At 42.3% G+C, this 13,965-nt stretch overlaps 6 protein-coding genes across 6 annotated transcripts; 3 read left to right on the forward strand and 3 right to left on the reverse strand.

Annotated features, from left to right (window-relative positions):
• Positions 1-4: 4 nt before the first annotated feature.
• On the reverse strand, positions 5-1,885 carry F4822DRAFT_430905 (glucosidase 2 subunit beta; the record flags this gene model as incomplete). The annotated part of the gene is made up of 3 exons (XM_051461385.1): positions 5-648; positions 730-1,671; positions 1,792-1,885. 3 exons carry the CDS (start codon positions 1,883-1,885, stop codon positions 5-7), a joined length of 1,680 nt encoding a protein of 559 aa, XP_051313924.1.
• Positions 1,886-2,832: 947 nt separating this feature from the next.
• On the forward strand, positions 2,833-4,996 carry F4822DRAFT_303706 (uncharacterized protein). The gene is made up of 4 exons (XM_051455217.1): positions 2,833-3,156; positions 3,226-3,766; positions 3,815-4,189; positions 4,253-4,996. Exons 1-4 carry the CDS (start codon positions 3,080-3,082, stop codon positions 4,925-4,927), a joined length of 1,668 nt encoding a protein of 555 aa, XP_051313925.1. The 5' UTR covers positions 2,833-3,079; the 3' UTR covers positions 4,928-4,996.
• A 400-nt stretch (positions 4,997-5,396) lies between these two features.
• F4822DRAFT_444574 (major facilitator superfamily domain-containing protein) lies at positions 5,397-7,286 on the reverse strand (the record flags this gene model as incomplete). Its single annotated transcript, XM_051463260.1, has 2 exons — positions 7,010-7,286; positions 5,397-6,896 (listed from the first exon to the last, which is right to left on the reverse strand). The coding sequence occupies exons 1-2, from the start codon at positions 7,163-7,165 to the stop codon at positions 5,397-5,399; spliced, it is 1,656 nt and encodes a 551-aa protein (XP_051313926.1). The 5' UTR covers positions 7,166-7,286.
• A 178-nt stretch (positions 7,287-7,464) lies between these two features.
• F4822DRAFT_408774 (putative C6 transcription factor) lies at positions 7,465-10,080 on the forward strand. Its single transcript, XM_051458598.1, has 4 exons — positions 7,465-7,959; positions 8,016-8,040; positions 8,133-8,582; positions 8,628-10,080. Exons 1-4 carry the CDS (start codon positions 7,535-7,537, stop codon positions 9,831-9,833), a joined length of 2,106 nt encoding a protein of 701 aa, XP_051313927.1. The 5' UTR covers positions 7,465-7,534; the 3' UTR covers positions 9,834-10,080.
• Positions 10,081-10,415: 335 nt separating this feature from the next.
• Positions 10,416-11,374, reverse strand: F4822DRAFT_430909 (uncharacterized protein; the record flags this gene model as incomplete). Its single annotated transcript, XM_051461386.1, has 3 exons — positions 10,416-10,475; positions 10,540-10,690; positions 10,743-11,374. 3 exons carry the CDS (start codon positions 11,372-11,374, stop codon positions 10,416-10,418), a joined length of 843 nt encoding a protein of 280 aa, XP_051313928.1.
• Positions 11,375-12,210: 836 nt separating this feature from the next.
• Positions 12,211-13,562, forward strand: F4822DRAFT_430910 (uncharacterized protein; the record flags this gene model as incomplete). The annotated part of the gene is made up of 2 exons (XM_051461387.1): positions 12,211-12,811; positions 12,859-13,562. 2 exons carry the CDS (start codon positions 12,211-12,213, stop codon positions 13,560-13,562), a joined length of 1,305 nt encoding a protein of 434 aa, XP_051313929.1.
• Positions 13,563-13,965: the final 403 nt, after the last annotated feature.

Consider the following 13,965-nt stretch of genomic DNA (forward strand, 5'->3'; position numbering starts at 1 on the left):
TTGATCACAACTCATCTTTGGTATGTCCTGGCTCAACAACTTCCTCGCAAACGGCTGGTGTACCTACTTCCATCTTATAAACGCATTTCTCCAACTCGCTAACTCGCCATAATTCTTCTGTTTCGGCACAGGCGAGCCAAACATCGGTTTTACGGTTTGGACCGTTCCAGCAGCCCTGACCATTTTCATATCGAAGAACCACACGTTTACCTCGTCCGAGTCCCTTGCCGTCATGACGTTCTTCCTCATCTGCCTCGTCGAAGTCGAACCGATTGAAATTACCCATTGTGGTTTTACCTCCACCCTTTTTACTCTTCTGACTTGTCTTATCTAACCAGCATAGTTCATATTCATACTCGCCAGCTTCGGTCGTGATACACTTGCCTTTAAGGTATCGGAAGATATCATCCTTGCCGTAATCCTTCTCTAAGTCACGTTGTTGCTCTTCTAATGTCCGCGTCTTTGCATTAACCTCGTTGGCTACAGTATCATGAGCTTCTCGTGCGGCTTTGACGAGACGTGATTCGCCTCTCTCAGAACCAGCATCGGCCAATATTCCATTCTCAATTAACCAAATCCGGAAAAGATTGATCTTGGAATGAAGGAAGTCGCGGAGAGGGCCGGGGAGATAAGCCTCAAAACTATATACTGTGTCAAGTTAGCCCGCTGCTCGATGCAATCAATACACCTAACAGATCAAGGAGAAGCATCGCAAAAGTAGGTACTTACGAATATCCGTATCGGTAGCTTCATCCTCTTCAAATTCCTTCCAGTTGATACCAGATTCCTCGCTGTCTTCCTTGGAGACTGCTAGAATGTCATCTTCATTGATCTGTTCTTGAGTCTCGCCAGCCTTCTTAGCAGCGTAATCTTCCCAAGCTCTGACAGCCTTCTTGACACCTTCGTCGTTGAAGTTAGGGTTGTATTCCTCCTTGAATGCTGCCAGAATACCTTCTAGCTCGTCGACCTTGGCTCTTAGTTGATGACGATCGTTGACAATCTTGTTTAATGTATCTCGTAATTCGTTCACTCTCGTTTTGGCCAATCCGGCAAGTACGCCAAGTTTACCAGGTCCTTCGGTCTTAACAACTTTGAAGCGTTCTTGACGTTCAACCTCGTCGAGTTTCACCTTCAATTCATCCCGCTTTACCTCAAGTTCCTTGATTTCTTCGGTAAGGCTAGTAATTTTGCTTTCGACACGACGACGAAGTTCCTTAGACTCCTTCACCATTGTTCTACGACGTTTGTTGGCTCGTTCGAGGTTATCCTTTCGTTCTTTTTCGACTCGTCTCCATTCCTTGCCGATTTCCGCACATTTGTTCTCGCATTTGACTCCACCTACATTTCCGTATTCCTCACTACCATCGCAGCAAAGATCATAATCGCAAACTCCGTCATTTACGTACATGAAAGGAACGTAAGCACCGACATGACCTTTGTTGGCACACCAAAAACCTGGGAGAGCATTGGTGGTGTTTGTAGTACCGGAGAGAGAACCGGGTAAAGGTTGTTGAGGGGAAAGATGATCTAATAATGCGCAAGCAGCGGTGCCAGGTTCGTCGGTACCATCGGGACAATCGCAGGAGTTATCGTTAATTCGTGAGGCAGGAATGGTTATGGAAGGATGACCTATACAGGTGAATGTGTCTTTTGTTTCGTAGAATTTCACGACTATATATCAGAAGTTAGCTAATAGCAACAAAATCAAGTGGAAGTTCGATCCATAACTCGAATAGTAGCATCGGTGTTGTAGATGTGGATGGAAGAGATAATGACATAAGGAATACTAACATTCAGGACCAACACCACGAGGTAAAGAACCTGCTATAACAATCCTATTTTGAGCTATGATGCCCAAAAGCACCAAAGCCTGAGATTGGCGCATATTCAATGGGATGAAGAAAAAGTAGGATTATTCATAAAGACATGCATGTGAATTTGGAAGTCAATTCAATTGGGAATTATTATTTCAAGTGGGAAGCTTTTACAAGAGTGTCAAAAAGTTAACACGAAAGCATCTCCAGAGTTTCAGTCCCCACTACTGCAGCTGTTGAGCTTAGCTTGGCATGATCTATACCCTATTAAGTAAGATCCCTGTTATAATGGCGTAGTTTGTGGGACATATGTACCTAGGTATGTATCTACATGATAAAAATACTCCCCGGGCAAATTTAATCATCTAGATGTCCATGTCCATATCGCAGGTGCCAACGCTTACCTAAACATCCCAACCTCTTTGGTCGTCATTCAGGTGATACTTCCAAATCACAAAGCCTCATCTCATCTCTTCCGATTCCTACCCAGAAACTTAGGTAGGTTACAACAATACTTGAAACGGACGATACCCGATATGATTGTAAGAAATGATTTTTGAATCGTACTTTCGAGCAACTTGATCCAAGGTAGCTAGTTATATGGGAGGCATCTCCGAAAGTACAATTCTCATTCCAACTTTTATCGTTTGTTCCGCGCGGGCCACTCTCTTTGTGACAACCCGACAGCGTAGCATCTCTAATTCTAGGTTCCATCCCCGATCGGCTATGCACATATGCGTATCCGACCCGACCCGTGGATACATACCTAGGTATGTAGCTTCCCGCTCGAGTTATCATTAACGACTAATACCTAAGTACCATCCAGTAAGGTAGATAATGATACATCAATAAATAAACATCGCAATTGTCACTAAGTATCATTCTAAAGAATACTTGATGGTGTTTGATTTCGAAAATGACAGATGGCTAACCTGTTATTAGTTATACGCGTAGCCCTAGTCACAATTCGACGCGTTTCTGATACAAACGAGTTAACTGGCCGTTGGACTCGAACGCCTAACCTAGCTTGTGAAGGACGGTTTATACAGGGGTCGCTGGAGTATAGGACGTGTCAAACTACAAAAATAAATATCTTAGGTTATCTTCAGCCAACATTTTCATAATGCAGAGCAGCTTGGGTTTTCAGATCATTGTCCTCATACTTCCAATAACCTGTGCAGCTATTCGCGTGTCTCTACCTGAGCAATTCCCATATTCATTTGACTACTCAATTACTCTAGCCACTCACTATCACAGTCCAAGTCATGGCGGAACAAGATCACGAATCAGAATCTAGCACTACCCCTTTAAATATGTCTCTTCCTAGTCGAAAGAGAGCCTCGTCAGTATATTCTAGCTTTCCCCAACCTATATACTGTGGCATCCCATTACTAACAGCATTATATATCAGCGTAATCCGAAGGATACCTGAACCGGAGGAGACCAAAGACACGGAAGACGAGGCAGACGTCATATTAAATAGCCAGATGGGCCTCTTGAAGCGGCGTCCCGACCGAGAGGAGCTTGACGAAATACTATCGGCTCCATTGTTCACATATCCCGTATTAAAGCATGCCGAGACCTTGGCTACCACTTCCTCCAAGACCCCTTTTTCTCAGTATGCTCTCTTTGCTGGAGAAGCGCACCGACTTCAACACGCGTCAGTCGGAGATCCTAGAATATTCTATAACGTTTCCACGCCCTCTAGCATATTCATATGCGGTAGCCAGGGTTCGGGCAAGAGCCATAGCTTATCTTGCATGCTCGAGAATTGTCTAATACCTTCGTCACGGCTTGGTCGTCTTCCCAGTCCTCTGACTGGTATTGTCTTCCATTACGATACCTTTAACTCCGAATCCGGCGGAACACCTTGTGAGGCAGCATACCTTGCTAGTAATCTCGATGTAAAGGTTCGAGTTTTATGTTCACGGACTAACATTAGAACTATACGGGTATTTATATCCTCCAATGCATGGCGTTCATCTTTTAACGCGGTACAGGATACATATAAAGCTCTAGACGGAGTTACCGTTGAGGAATTGAGACTAGCGGAAACAAATCTCAACACCCAGCGTATGTTGGAGCTTATGGCATTTGGTGATCGAAGTCCACCACTTTATATGCACGTTATTCAGAGAATCCTTAGAGAAATGAGGATCGACCAACAGAATGCAGGATCGAATTTCGAATACGCAGACTTTAAACGAAGATTGGAATACGAAAGGTTAACGCCCGATCAAATGCGCCCTCTCACGCAACGACTTGAGACGTTGGAAAGCTTTATGGCCTCTCCTACCTCTAGACTCAGAAGCCAGTCAGCATGGATGTCTAGGAAAGATACTCCAAAGCCCGGAGATACTGATTGGACGCCCGAGGTAATGAATCCACACGGAAATGATAATCAGACCTTTTACTATATATTCGCTAACTCGTAACAGGCCGGGCAATTGATTATCGTGGATCTCTCATGCCCATGCGTTACATCTACGATGGCGTGTTCCTTGTTCAATATTTGCCTTTCAATATTTCTTGAGCAGGAATCTTCCATTGGTCGCGTAATCGCCCTTGATGAAGCACATAAGTATATGGGCGACACGGCCGAATGCGAAACATTAACGAATAATTTGCTCTCAGCTATTCGACTACAGCGTCACTTAGGCGCCCGAATTATCATCTCGACGCAAGAACCCACCATATCCCCGAAACTTTTAGATTTATGTAGCATTACTATTGTACACCGCTTCACTTCACCTAGTTGGCTTGGCATATTAACGAAACACTTGGCTGGGATTTCGGCGTTGTCAAAGGTTACCAAGTCCAATACTACGAATCAAAGGGACAGGCAACAAGATAGGAACGAAGTGTCTACCGATACGCGAGACACGGTCATTTCGTCGGATGACTCGATCTTGATGCTCTTCTCCCAAATCGTTGAGCTTAAAACAGGGGAAGCCTTGGTATTTGCCCCTAATGCAATGATTTCTTCAGGGGAGCGAATTATTCCGGGAGAGGAGATGATCGGCGCATTCAACCGACAAGCTCATCAAGTCATGCGCATTATTGTAAGATCTCGTATTACTACAGATGGAGGTCAAAGTGTTATGGCTGTCTAGATCAATACTTAGGTGCTACATTGGGTACTTTCCTATTTTATTCACCTGATATCTCTGCTATCATATCCTAAGTTCCATGAGAGGACGTTGCTGCAGTCCGCGTGGTATAAACTGAGTAAGCTTGGTACATCTCGAAATGCAATCTCTCAGTGAAAGATACGATAGCATCCAGTAACTGGATCGGCCAGTCGTCTTAACTAATTATAGCGTGAGTGGGTTATATACATCTAGAACCCACCACGAAGCAAGGATGATGGCATGACGCCGACACTGACGTGCAATTCTATGTACCAACCCATCCATCTAAGGTACTTAACACTCTGAGGAGTTAGGGTTCCAAATCTATTAATGGTATATTAAATATTCGAACGGAGTGGAATATGCCCCTGTGAGTACATCTCTTCTATCTACATCAATTTGTTTCCTTTATTAATGCCGTCTTCTCCGTCTTTGCTTGACCATATTCCTTTTATACTGATTCTTGAGTGTTCGTGGTTTTGCTGGGTTCCTTCGTTTCGTCAACTTGTTTAGCAACCTGATCTTTTAAACTGCGCCACTCTATAAATATGGTACCAAAGAGGGATACAGCGCATGTTGCTACTACTAAATAAAACACATTAACCAATGCGTCGCTATAGTCCGAGAGTAGTGTCGGTAGATCATCGATTGAAACGATATTTCTTAACTCTGTAGCACCACCGGTTATAACAGTATTAGGATCGATTCCGGGGAGGTTAGTAAGCTTCGAAACCAAACCATTGATGAAGATGGACTGTGCTACAGGTAGAAATATAGCTGAACCTAGAAATCGAGTAAACGTAACGAGTGACGATCCAGTTGCGATATCTGATCTATCAAGGACAGTTTGAACGATATTCAATGGCTGCTGTATACCAAGTCCAAGACCAATACCAAAGATGATCTGATAACCAATCCATTTGGCTTGACCTGTAGATGGTGTTAAAGTAGTCAAAAGGCCAGCTCCGATAGGTGAGATAATTGAACTGAGCCAAAAGAATGGAGCGCAGTAACCGATTTTCGAAATGATGATACCAGAAGATATAACACAGAAAACCGTAGAAAGGATTAAAGGGAGTAACATGATTCCAGAATTGATAGCAGTAGATCCTTTAACCGCTTGAAACCAGATTGGAAGATAGTAAATTAAAACCATCATTCCAGAACCGTTGAAGAAACTGAAGAATGCTGAAGCTGCGATACTTCGTTTTTTTATAAGTCGAGGAGGGATCGTTGCGTTTTCTTGTTTCCAAATTTGTATGCCTATGAAGACAAGGCAAAGAACACCGCATAGAACCAATAGTACGATGATACGTGCGCTGTTCCAAGGATATTGAGTTCCTCCCCATTGAAGAGCTAAAACCAAGCAAATGATACCTGGAAAAAATGCGAGATTTCCAATAGGATCAAGTTGATTTATCTTTTCAATCCATCCTTCTGCTGGTTTATCAAGTTTTTGGTTGGGTAGATGTAAGATGAGAGTAGTGACGAGGATCGAAACGGCACCAATTGGAAGATTGATGTAAAAGCACCATCTCCAGGTTACTTTATCGGTAAAGCTACCTCCAATTAAAGGGCCAATAACAGAACCGATAGCAGTAGTAGCACCAAAGGCACCTTGATAGGTTGGTCGTTGTTGTAAGGGGATGGTATAGAACATGATAACCATTAAACCAGAAAACATTCCGGATGATCCTAGTCCTGCGATAGCACGACCAACAATGAAAGCGGGAGAATTGGGAGCTGCACCACATATCGCCGATCCAACTTCGAAAAGAAAACAACAGGATAGAAATATTGGTTTCGCAGGATAAAATTTATATATTTTTCCCATGACAAGTTGAAAGGTACACATGGTAAGTAAATATGCTGTACCATACCATCCGACGTCATCTAATGAATGAAATTCGTCTGTAATACGTGGAATAGCTGTAGATATGACATTCTGGTCCTATTGTTTTGATAAGAGTCAGTAGCCTTCTTTGAGAACTAGCAACACCATCCCGTTGGAACCCATCATAGCCCTCAGAGGAAAGGGAAAGTTAGGAAAGAAAGGAGTCATACCAGATTTACCAAGAACACTGCCAAATAAAGTGAGGTCATGATAAGAATTCGTTTTTGATTGCTTGGATATTCCGTAGACTCTCCTTCCTTGGTCGTCGTATTGTTATTGACGACCTCGGAGGCCTTTTCGTCTCCATCGGATGTAAGTTGTGACATGGCTGTTGTGTCGGTGATGGTGTTGATGAAGAATCGATAAACATAACAAACGAAAACGAGAAAAAGCGAATAAATTCATTTTGAGGCTTTTAAATAAAATTTATTTAATGATTAAATTTAGTTTAATTTTTTCTCGGTCCTGGTGATGCAATTTTCAAGTGATAGTATACCGACGTATATCATGCATTCAGGGGTTCGGTTCTCGGCGTTTAAAATACTATTTCTTCTCTCCGAGCACCGAAGATGACCGAACCGAATCTCCACTACGGCATCATCATCTTTTCTTTTTACTCCGGGCTTCTGATCTTAGTATCTTTATGAATTTATTTAAATTAATTGAATTCACCGTCCGAAATACTACTTCCCGATATGCCTCAATCGTTAATGAATAATCAATTCGGAGCCGAAGACGGTCTTAAGAAATACTCTTGTTTACTCTGTCGGCAACGTAAAATCAAATGCGACCGTCATAACCCCTGTTCGAATTGCGTCAAGTCTGAGAAACAATGTAGTTTCGTACCTCCTGTTCGTGGGAAACGAAAAAGAACAAAACCTCATAGAGAAGGTCTTCATGCTAAATTAAAACGATATGAAGACCTATTGAGATCTTACGGAGCGAAGATTGAACCATCCGACGATTTTGATAATTCCAACTCGGAAACAACATCACAACCTGATATTGATATAGAAGAGGATGGTGAAACTAGAAGTTCAACACAAAGTGATCCATTTGGGATTGAAGGAACTAAACCAAAACTTATTACCAAAGAAGGGACATCAAGATATTTTGAAAGGTATGTCTTATTCCATTCTTTACTATCGTCTTACCCATGTATCTAATATCTATTAGTGCTCTTTGGTCTAGCCTAGGAGATGTAAGTCTTCTCATCCTCGTCTCTTGACCTATAGTATCTTAAGCACTTACCTACCCCGGCATCCTTATTTGCTAATTAATTCGTCCGAATAGCCTCAACACCCCGAAACAACTGCTATTGATGATATGGATGAAATCAATGCGCACGAAAGTGCATTATTCTTCGAACCTGATCATGACCCTAGATCTGAAAGCCTTGAAAGTCTTCATCCACCGTTTGAAGTTGTTGAAAAATTAAAAGATATTTATGTTGATCGAGTTGATCCATTGATCAAAATCTTACATATTCCTACATTTTGGACTGCATTGACGAATGGTTTACAACATCTTCAAAATATTCCTAGAAGTTTAGAAGCGGCCATATTCGCTTTTTATCTTTCAGCGATTACTACTATGAATGAGCAGGAATGTCAGAGTTCATTCGGAATCGAAGCATCCCTTGCCCATTCTCGTTATAGGATTGCGACTCGCCAAGCTTTAGAAAATGCGAGACTTTTATCCACTTCAAGTCCGATGACTCTTCAAGCATACTCATTATTTATGGTAAGCTACCTACTCCTGTTTTTTCGCGCGAAGCTAATAATGAAGATGTGTGTGAGAACTACTTATCGATGCGATACTCTCTATATCCTTTCGGGTATGGCTGTACGACTTGCACGTAAAATGGGTCTTCATCGTGATGGTACATCACTTGGATTATCCCCATTCGAAACAGAAATACGAAGAAGACTCTGGTGGCATGTTGTTCATGTGGACTTTCGTGTAGCCGATGTACTTGGTATAAAACCATCTTTGGATCTTTCCTCTGGTGATGCGAAGATACCTCTAAATATTCAAGACGAAGATCTTCATCCCGATATGATTTCTCTACCATCAGAAAGTTGCGGAATCACTTCAATTACGCTTTGTTTAATTCGATGCGAAATTATGGAATTTTTACGAAAATTCTCCACGTCAAGTCCTGGAGATGTACGTTGGGAATTACTTTACAGTTCCGCTTTTACTCTCGCGAAAAAAGACAGTGCAATCACCCAAATTGAAGACTATTGGGAAAAGAAATATCTTCGATACTGCGACCCATGCAATTCACTTCATATTCTCGTCTCGATCGTAACACGATCTTCTATATGCAAGATGAAGCTTTTTACTCGCGATCTACGACAATTCGTCAATTGCTCCGTTCAAGTACCCGATAGCGAACGTAACGTCCTATTCGAAAATGCTGTAAAGTTATTGGAATATGGAAATATGATGAAAGGTGGTTCACATGGATTAGATAAATACAAGTGGCAACTTGGGACAAGTTATATATGGAATACGATGTTATGTGTGCTTATCGAAGCACGACATCGAAAAACAGGACCTGAAATGGGTAAATTTTGGGAATTGATCGGTATTGTCTTCTCACATTATCCTAAGGTACTCGAACAACCTTCTGGAGGTGTTTATACAGCACTTGGAAAATGGACCTTGGATGTTTGGGAAGGTTATGTTGAAGCTACGAAAGAGAAAGGTCTTCCAGAACCTTCAACACCAGGTTATATCCATGCACTTCGTCGAGGAAGAAAAGTAGCAACCGAAGCAAGTGTTAGGTCAAAAGATATGATAACTTCAAGACCTGGTACTAGAGGTTCTTTTAGTTATGATAGATTTCAACCTCAACGATATGAAGGCGGCTTTGATTTTGGACAGTTTGAAACCTATGAATTTCCTGATTTACACTCTTTTGAGACTGATCCAAGCGAATGGATTCAATGGGAACAGTTGGTTACAGAGCAGAGTGGATTTATTTAGGTAGATGTATCATGGATGCTTTATATGAATTAACCTACTGTGCGGGTACTGCGCTTCCAGAGAGAAAAAGGGGTTGGTATCAATTCCCTGCTTGAATAGGGGTCTTTAGTGTATACCCCACTAGAATATTGGTGGTCACATTTATAGCGTACACCTCCTAAAATACAGCGCATTATAGCATCCTACTAAATGCTTTGTAATTACCTCAGAGTCTAGAGACATTCCTAGGTAGAATCCCCTATAATTGCAGCACATTTTAGTGAAGTGCCATAATGCGCTGTAATTATACCTAGGTAGTACTCTAAAGCTCTGTAGTCCACTATAGCTACAGTGCTCATAGCCCTGTAAGTCCAGCGCTGACGATGCGAAAAGCCACTACACTGTACATAGGTATACACCGTACTATGGCGCATTGGCAGTTCCATGAAGTCGGCGCACAGTATTTTAGCTACCTAGGTACCTGAAGGCTTCCAAGTTGGTAAACATTCTGTAATCATTCTGTAAATAAGGGGTTTCTATAATATGCGTTTAGCACAGCCCATCATTTAACCCAAAAGTCATCCCTAGCTAGGATATTCAGCATTAATTCATGTTTCGTCTTCTCATCTCTGCTGCCCTTGCCCGTCTTGCGTCCTCACGTTTCTGTATGGAATATACCTATATTAGCATTTAACAAAGGTTGAATGTGGTTTATTAAAATGCTTACCGATATCCAATTGCTATGTTTACTTGCGTTTACCATGTCGTTCGCAGCCCTGTTTTCGCAAGAATCAACTTGTTTACGATGGCCAGAAAAGTAGCTGGGTTCGTGGTAACCGATAAAATCCTTCTGATATTCATTTCTCCGGTGTCCCATCCTACGTATCATTAGCATTTGATGAATAGATAGCCTGATGATTGTTTATTTACCTCCATGAGACTCGGGCTGCAGTAGTTGCCAGTGCTTCTGCTTCCGTATGCCACGATTCTGTCTGAATTGGTTTCCCTCCGTATTTATCCAGGTTAGCCCTCAGCTCTTGTGAATCAATCCAAGGACGTGAATCAAAATAGCTTTTATATGCCTCCCTGGCCGCGTCGGCATCGCCTAAAGCATATTTGTATTCTTGATAACGGTGGTTGTACGAAGATCCAGAAGGTCCTTTCCGACCCCATTGTCTCTTGGCGTTCCGATATACATCCGTTTTATATGACGGGTGATCAACATCAGGACGGGCACTCTGTTCACTACCGGTGTCGAAGAATGGTCTATTATTTCCGGTTTGCTTCAATCTGTCGTAACTGGGTCGTTGTAGTCCAGGCCAAGTATTATTTCTTCGAGAATTGTTGAGGTCAAGAAACTCGCTATGATGATATTCCGGGTTCTTATAGTATCCAAGATCAGCTTCTACATAGCGTCGAACCTCGGGATTCGTAGCAGTGCTAACGTCGGAAATGTTATCGGAATATGGATCTATTCGGCCAGGCTGAGCATAGATATATCGTCCATCTTCATCTGCCCAGTATGACTTGTTTCTTTCTTCATCATATTGCCAATGGGACATGATGGTTCGTTATGAAATGTAGGAAGTGAGTATCTAGGTATGAGTTATCAATATGTCATAAGATTCGTTTCTAGAGTTGAATAGAACCTGGGTAAATATGGTCTATGGAATTACTACGAGATCTCGCTCGTTATGTAGACTTGTAAGTTTACACTCGCTATGGAATCTGACTACCCCTTAAGACTTGATAGAGGGAGATTATACACTCCTAGTTGTGCCATAACATGACTTCTCTTCGAGTATATACGACCATCTGGATTAGAATCTAGTCAAGGCGAGACATAATACCTGAAGAACATGGATTTGGATTCGATTCCTTACCTTAGGATCTACCTGATACCAGCCTACCTAGATGTGGATGGCCAGATTCTTGAGTTGGCATCCTAGGCATATTCTTATTCCATGGGGGAAAAGAAGTAAAGACTACCTACGTACCTATCTACATAGGTACGTAGGTAGCCAGCCTCTGGTTCTACTCCTTGTTAGACTAGAGTAAGCCAATACAGTGTGGTTGTATGTTAGGTATGTTTGTTCGGTGTTCCCTGACGCCTTAGTACACTGCTCCATTACTCAGGCAAACACATCACTCCTTCCTATGGTCACGTACGCAAATAGAAACTTTGGTGACGCGGTTGTTATACGTAACACACCTACCTAGTCATCTTCGATGTATTCACTGCCTACCTAGGTACGTGGATGGGTTGGATAGTGGAGTCGGTGGATTCTCAACCACCTACCTACCTAGGTATGCATACATAAAATTGAGCCTTTGAAATCGAACCATTTTTTGTCGGCCATTACTTGACATACCTAAAATTTCGGAAACCCATTTTACAATGTTGGCGACACTGCCAATTGAAATCATCCAGGAGATATTCTTGAACCTGGATGATCTAGGCACTCTAAAAGAAGCTGCTTTATGCTGTCGTACCTTATACGAAGCATTTCTCGCCATCGAAGAGCTTCTTACGACTACGATCCTGCATAGGCAAATCCACCCCAGTGTACTTCCCGATGCTATCAATACTCATGTCTCATTTTCAATACCAAGTTCGGATACCGAGGCCGTTAATCGTTTTTCTACCGATTATTTAAACACGAAGAAGATATTGCCATCAAAGTGGAAACTAGCCAATGCTCTACCACTAAGTCTATTTCATCAATTCGTAGACTACTTCGCAACTCGGTTATCTTCTATGGGATTAGAGGACTCCCCATCTTATCTAAGAGAACCACCATGTCAAGCGAACCCAACCGAATCCGAAATTCTTCGCATACAACGTGCCCTATATCGTTTTCAATTGTATCGCAACATGTTTGGTACACTTATCACAGACCCAGGTCGTCAACGTGAATTGATGTTTCGTTACTTTTCTACATTTGAGAACGAACAACTTGCAAGCGTAAATGACCTTCTCTTATGCGCTATTGCCGAACGTAAGTGAATATTCAGGATTAAAAATTCATTGCTGATGGATGCTTAGCTTATAATGACTTGGTGGATCACGATATTCATTGGGGTTCTATGCGTGTATCATACTTAGAACCCTATGATTCTGAACAGGGGGATTACATTCTATCCAAGGGACTCGAGTATTTATTTCATTTAACCCAAACTAAAAGCTATACCGAACGTCGCAGACTTCTCAGCCTTGACGATTTCAATTTTGGTTACGACGATGAGCCTGGGAGACTAGTACAATTCATGAAATGGAGTCTCAGTTGGGCCGGAAGCCCCGATTGGGATTATCAAGACTTTTCCTTCGATAACCTTGACGAAGAATCTATGGCTTTTCATATCGGAAAGCCTTTTTATGATGATGGGGACGAAGGTCCAGTAACTGCCTGGAAGTTGGGAGATTATCTCGTTGCTGATCCATCATTGATGAGATGGCGACGATGGGGTTACGTCTTTTGGGATATGTCTAGGTTGGAAAATAGTGGGATTATAGAAAAGGGGCTTTCTGAAGATAGCGGATTTAGGAGACTAAGAACAACTGAAGCCGAGAATCGACGGTTGTTCGAATCTCAGGAAGAGAGAGAGAAAATCGAACGCGCTGGGGGATCAGGATGGTGGAGTTTTAAAGATCAGAGTAAAGTTCAATGGAAATGTCAACAGGGTCGTACAAAAGTACAGATGCCTTGGGGGGGAGTACAAGGGTCTTCTGGAAGTAGAGGGCATTTTTGACCAAACAATAGAATAGATCTGTCTATCACATTAAATACGAGCTCCATTTTATATCTTTTCCTGTCTACCTAAGTATTGAGGCAGCTATATAGGTAGGAAGATATAAACCTTGAGTTACTGTGCGCCGATTCGAGTGTACGCGTACCTACCTAATGGCCCGGCGGCGTTGCGCACCGTCAAGGCAGGTAGGGAAGTTTACAGGCTTATGAGCGCTGTAAATATAGTGGGTTCTGGTGTACCTAGGTACCTAGGTAGTGCTATAATGCGCTGTAAGTGGCCGGGTATGCTGTAGTTGGAGAGCTCTTTGGTGCTTTAAGCACTATAACTACAGCGCACTATAGCGCTCCTCTAGAACTCCATTAACGCGCGCTAAAATTTAGGTACAGGGCCTCTTTAGTGGGGT

The sequence above is a fragment of the Hypoxylon trugodes genome (assembly GCF_022578975.1).
Source record: "Hypoxylon trugodes strain CBS 135444 unplaced genomic scaffold F4822scaffold_6, whole genome shotgun sequence".
NCBI classification, from domain to species: domain Eukaryota; kingdom Fungi; phylum Ascomycota; class Sordariomycetes; order Xylariales; family Hypoxylaceae; genus Hypoxylon; species Hypoxylon trugodes.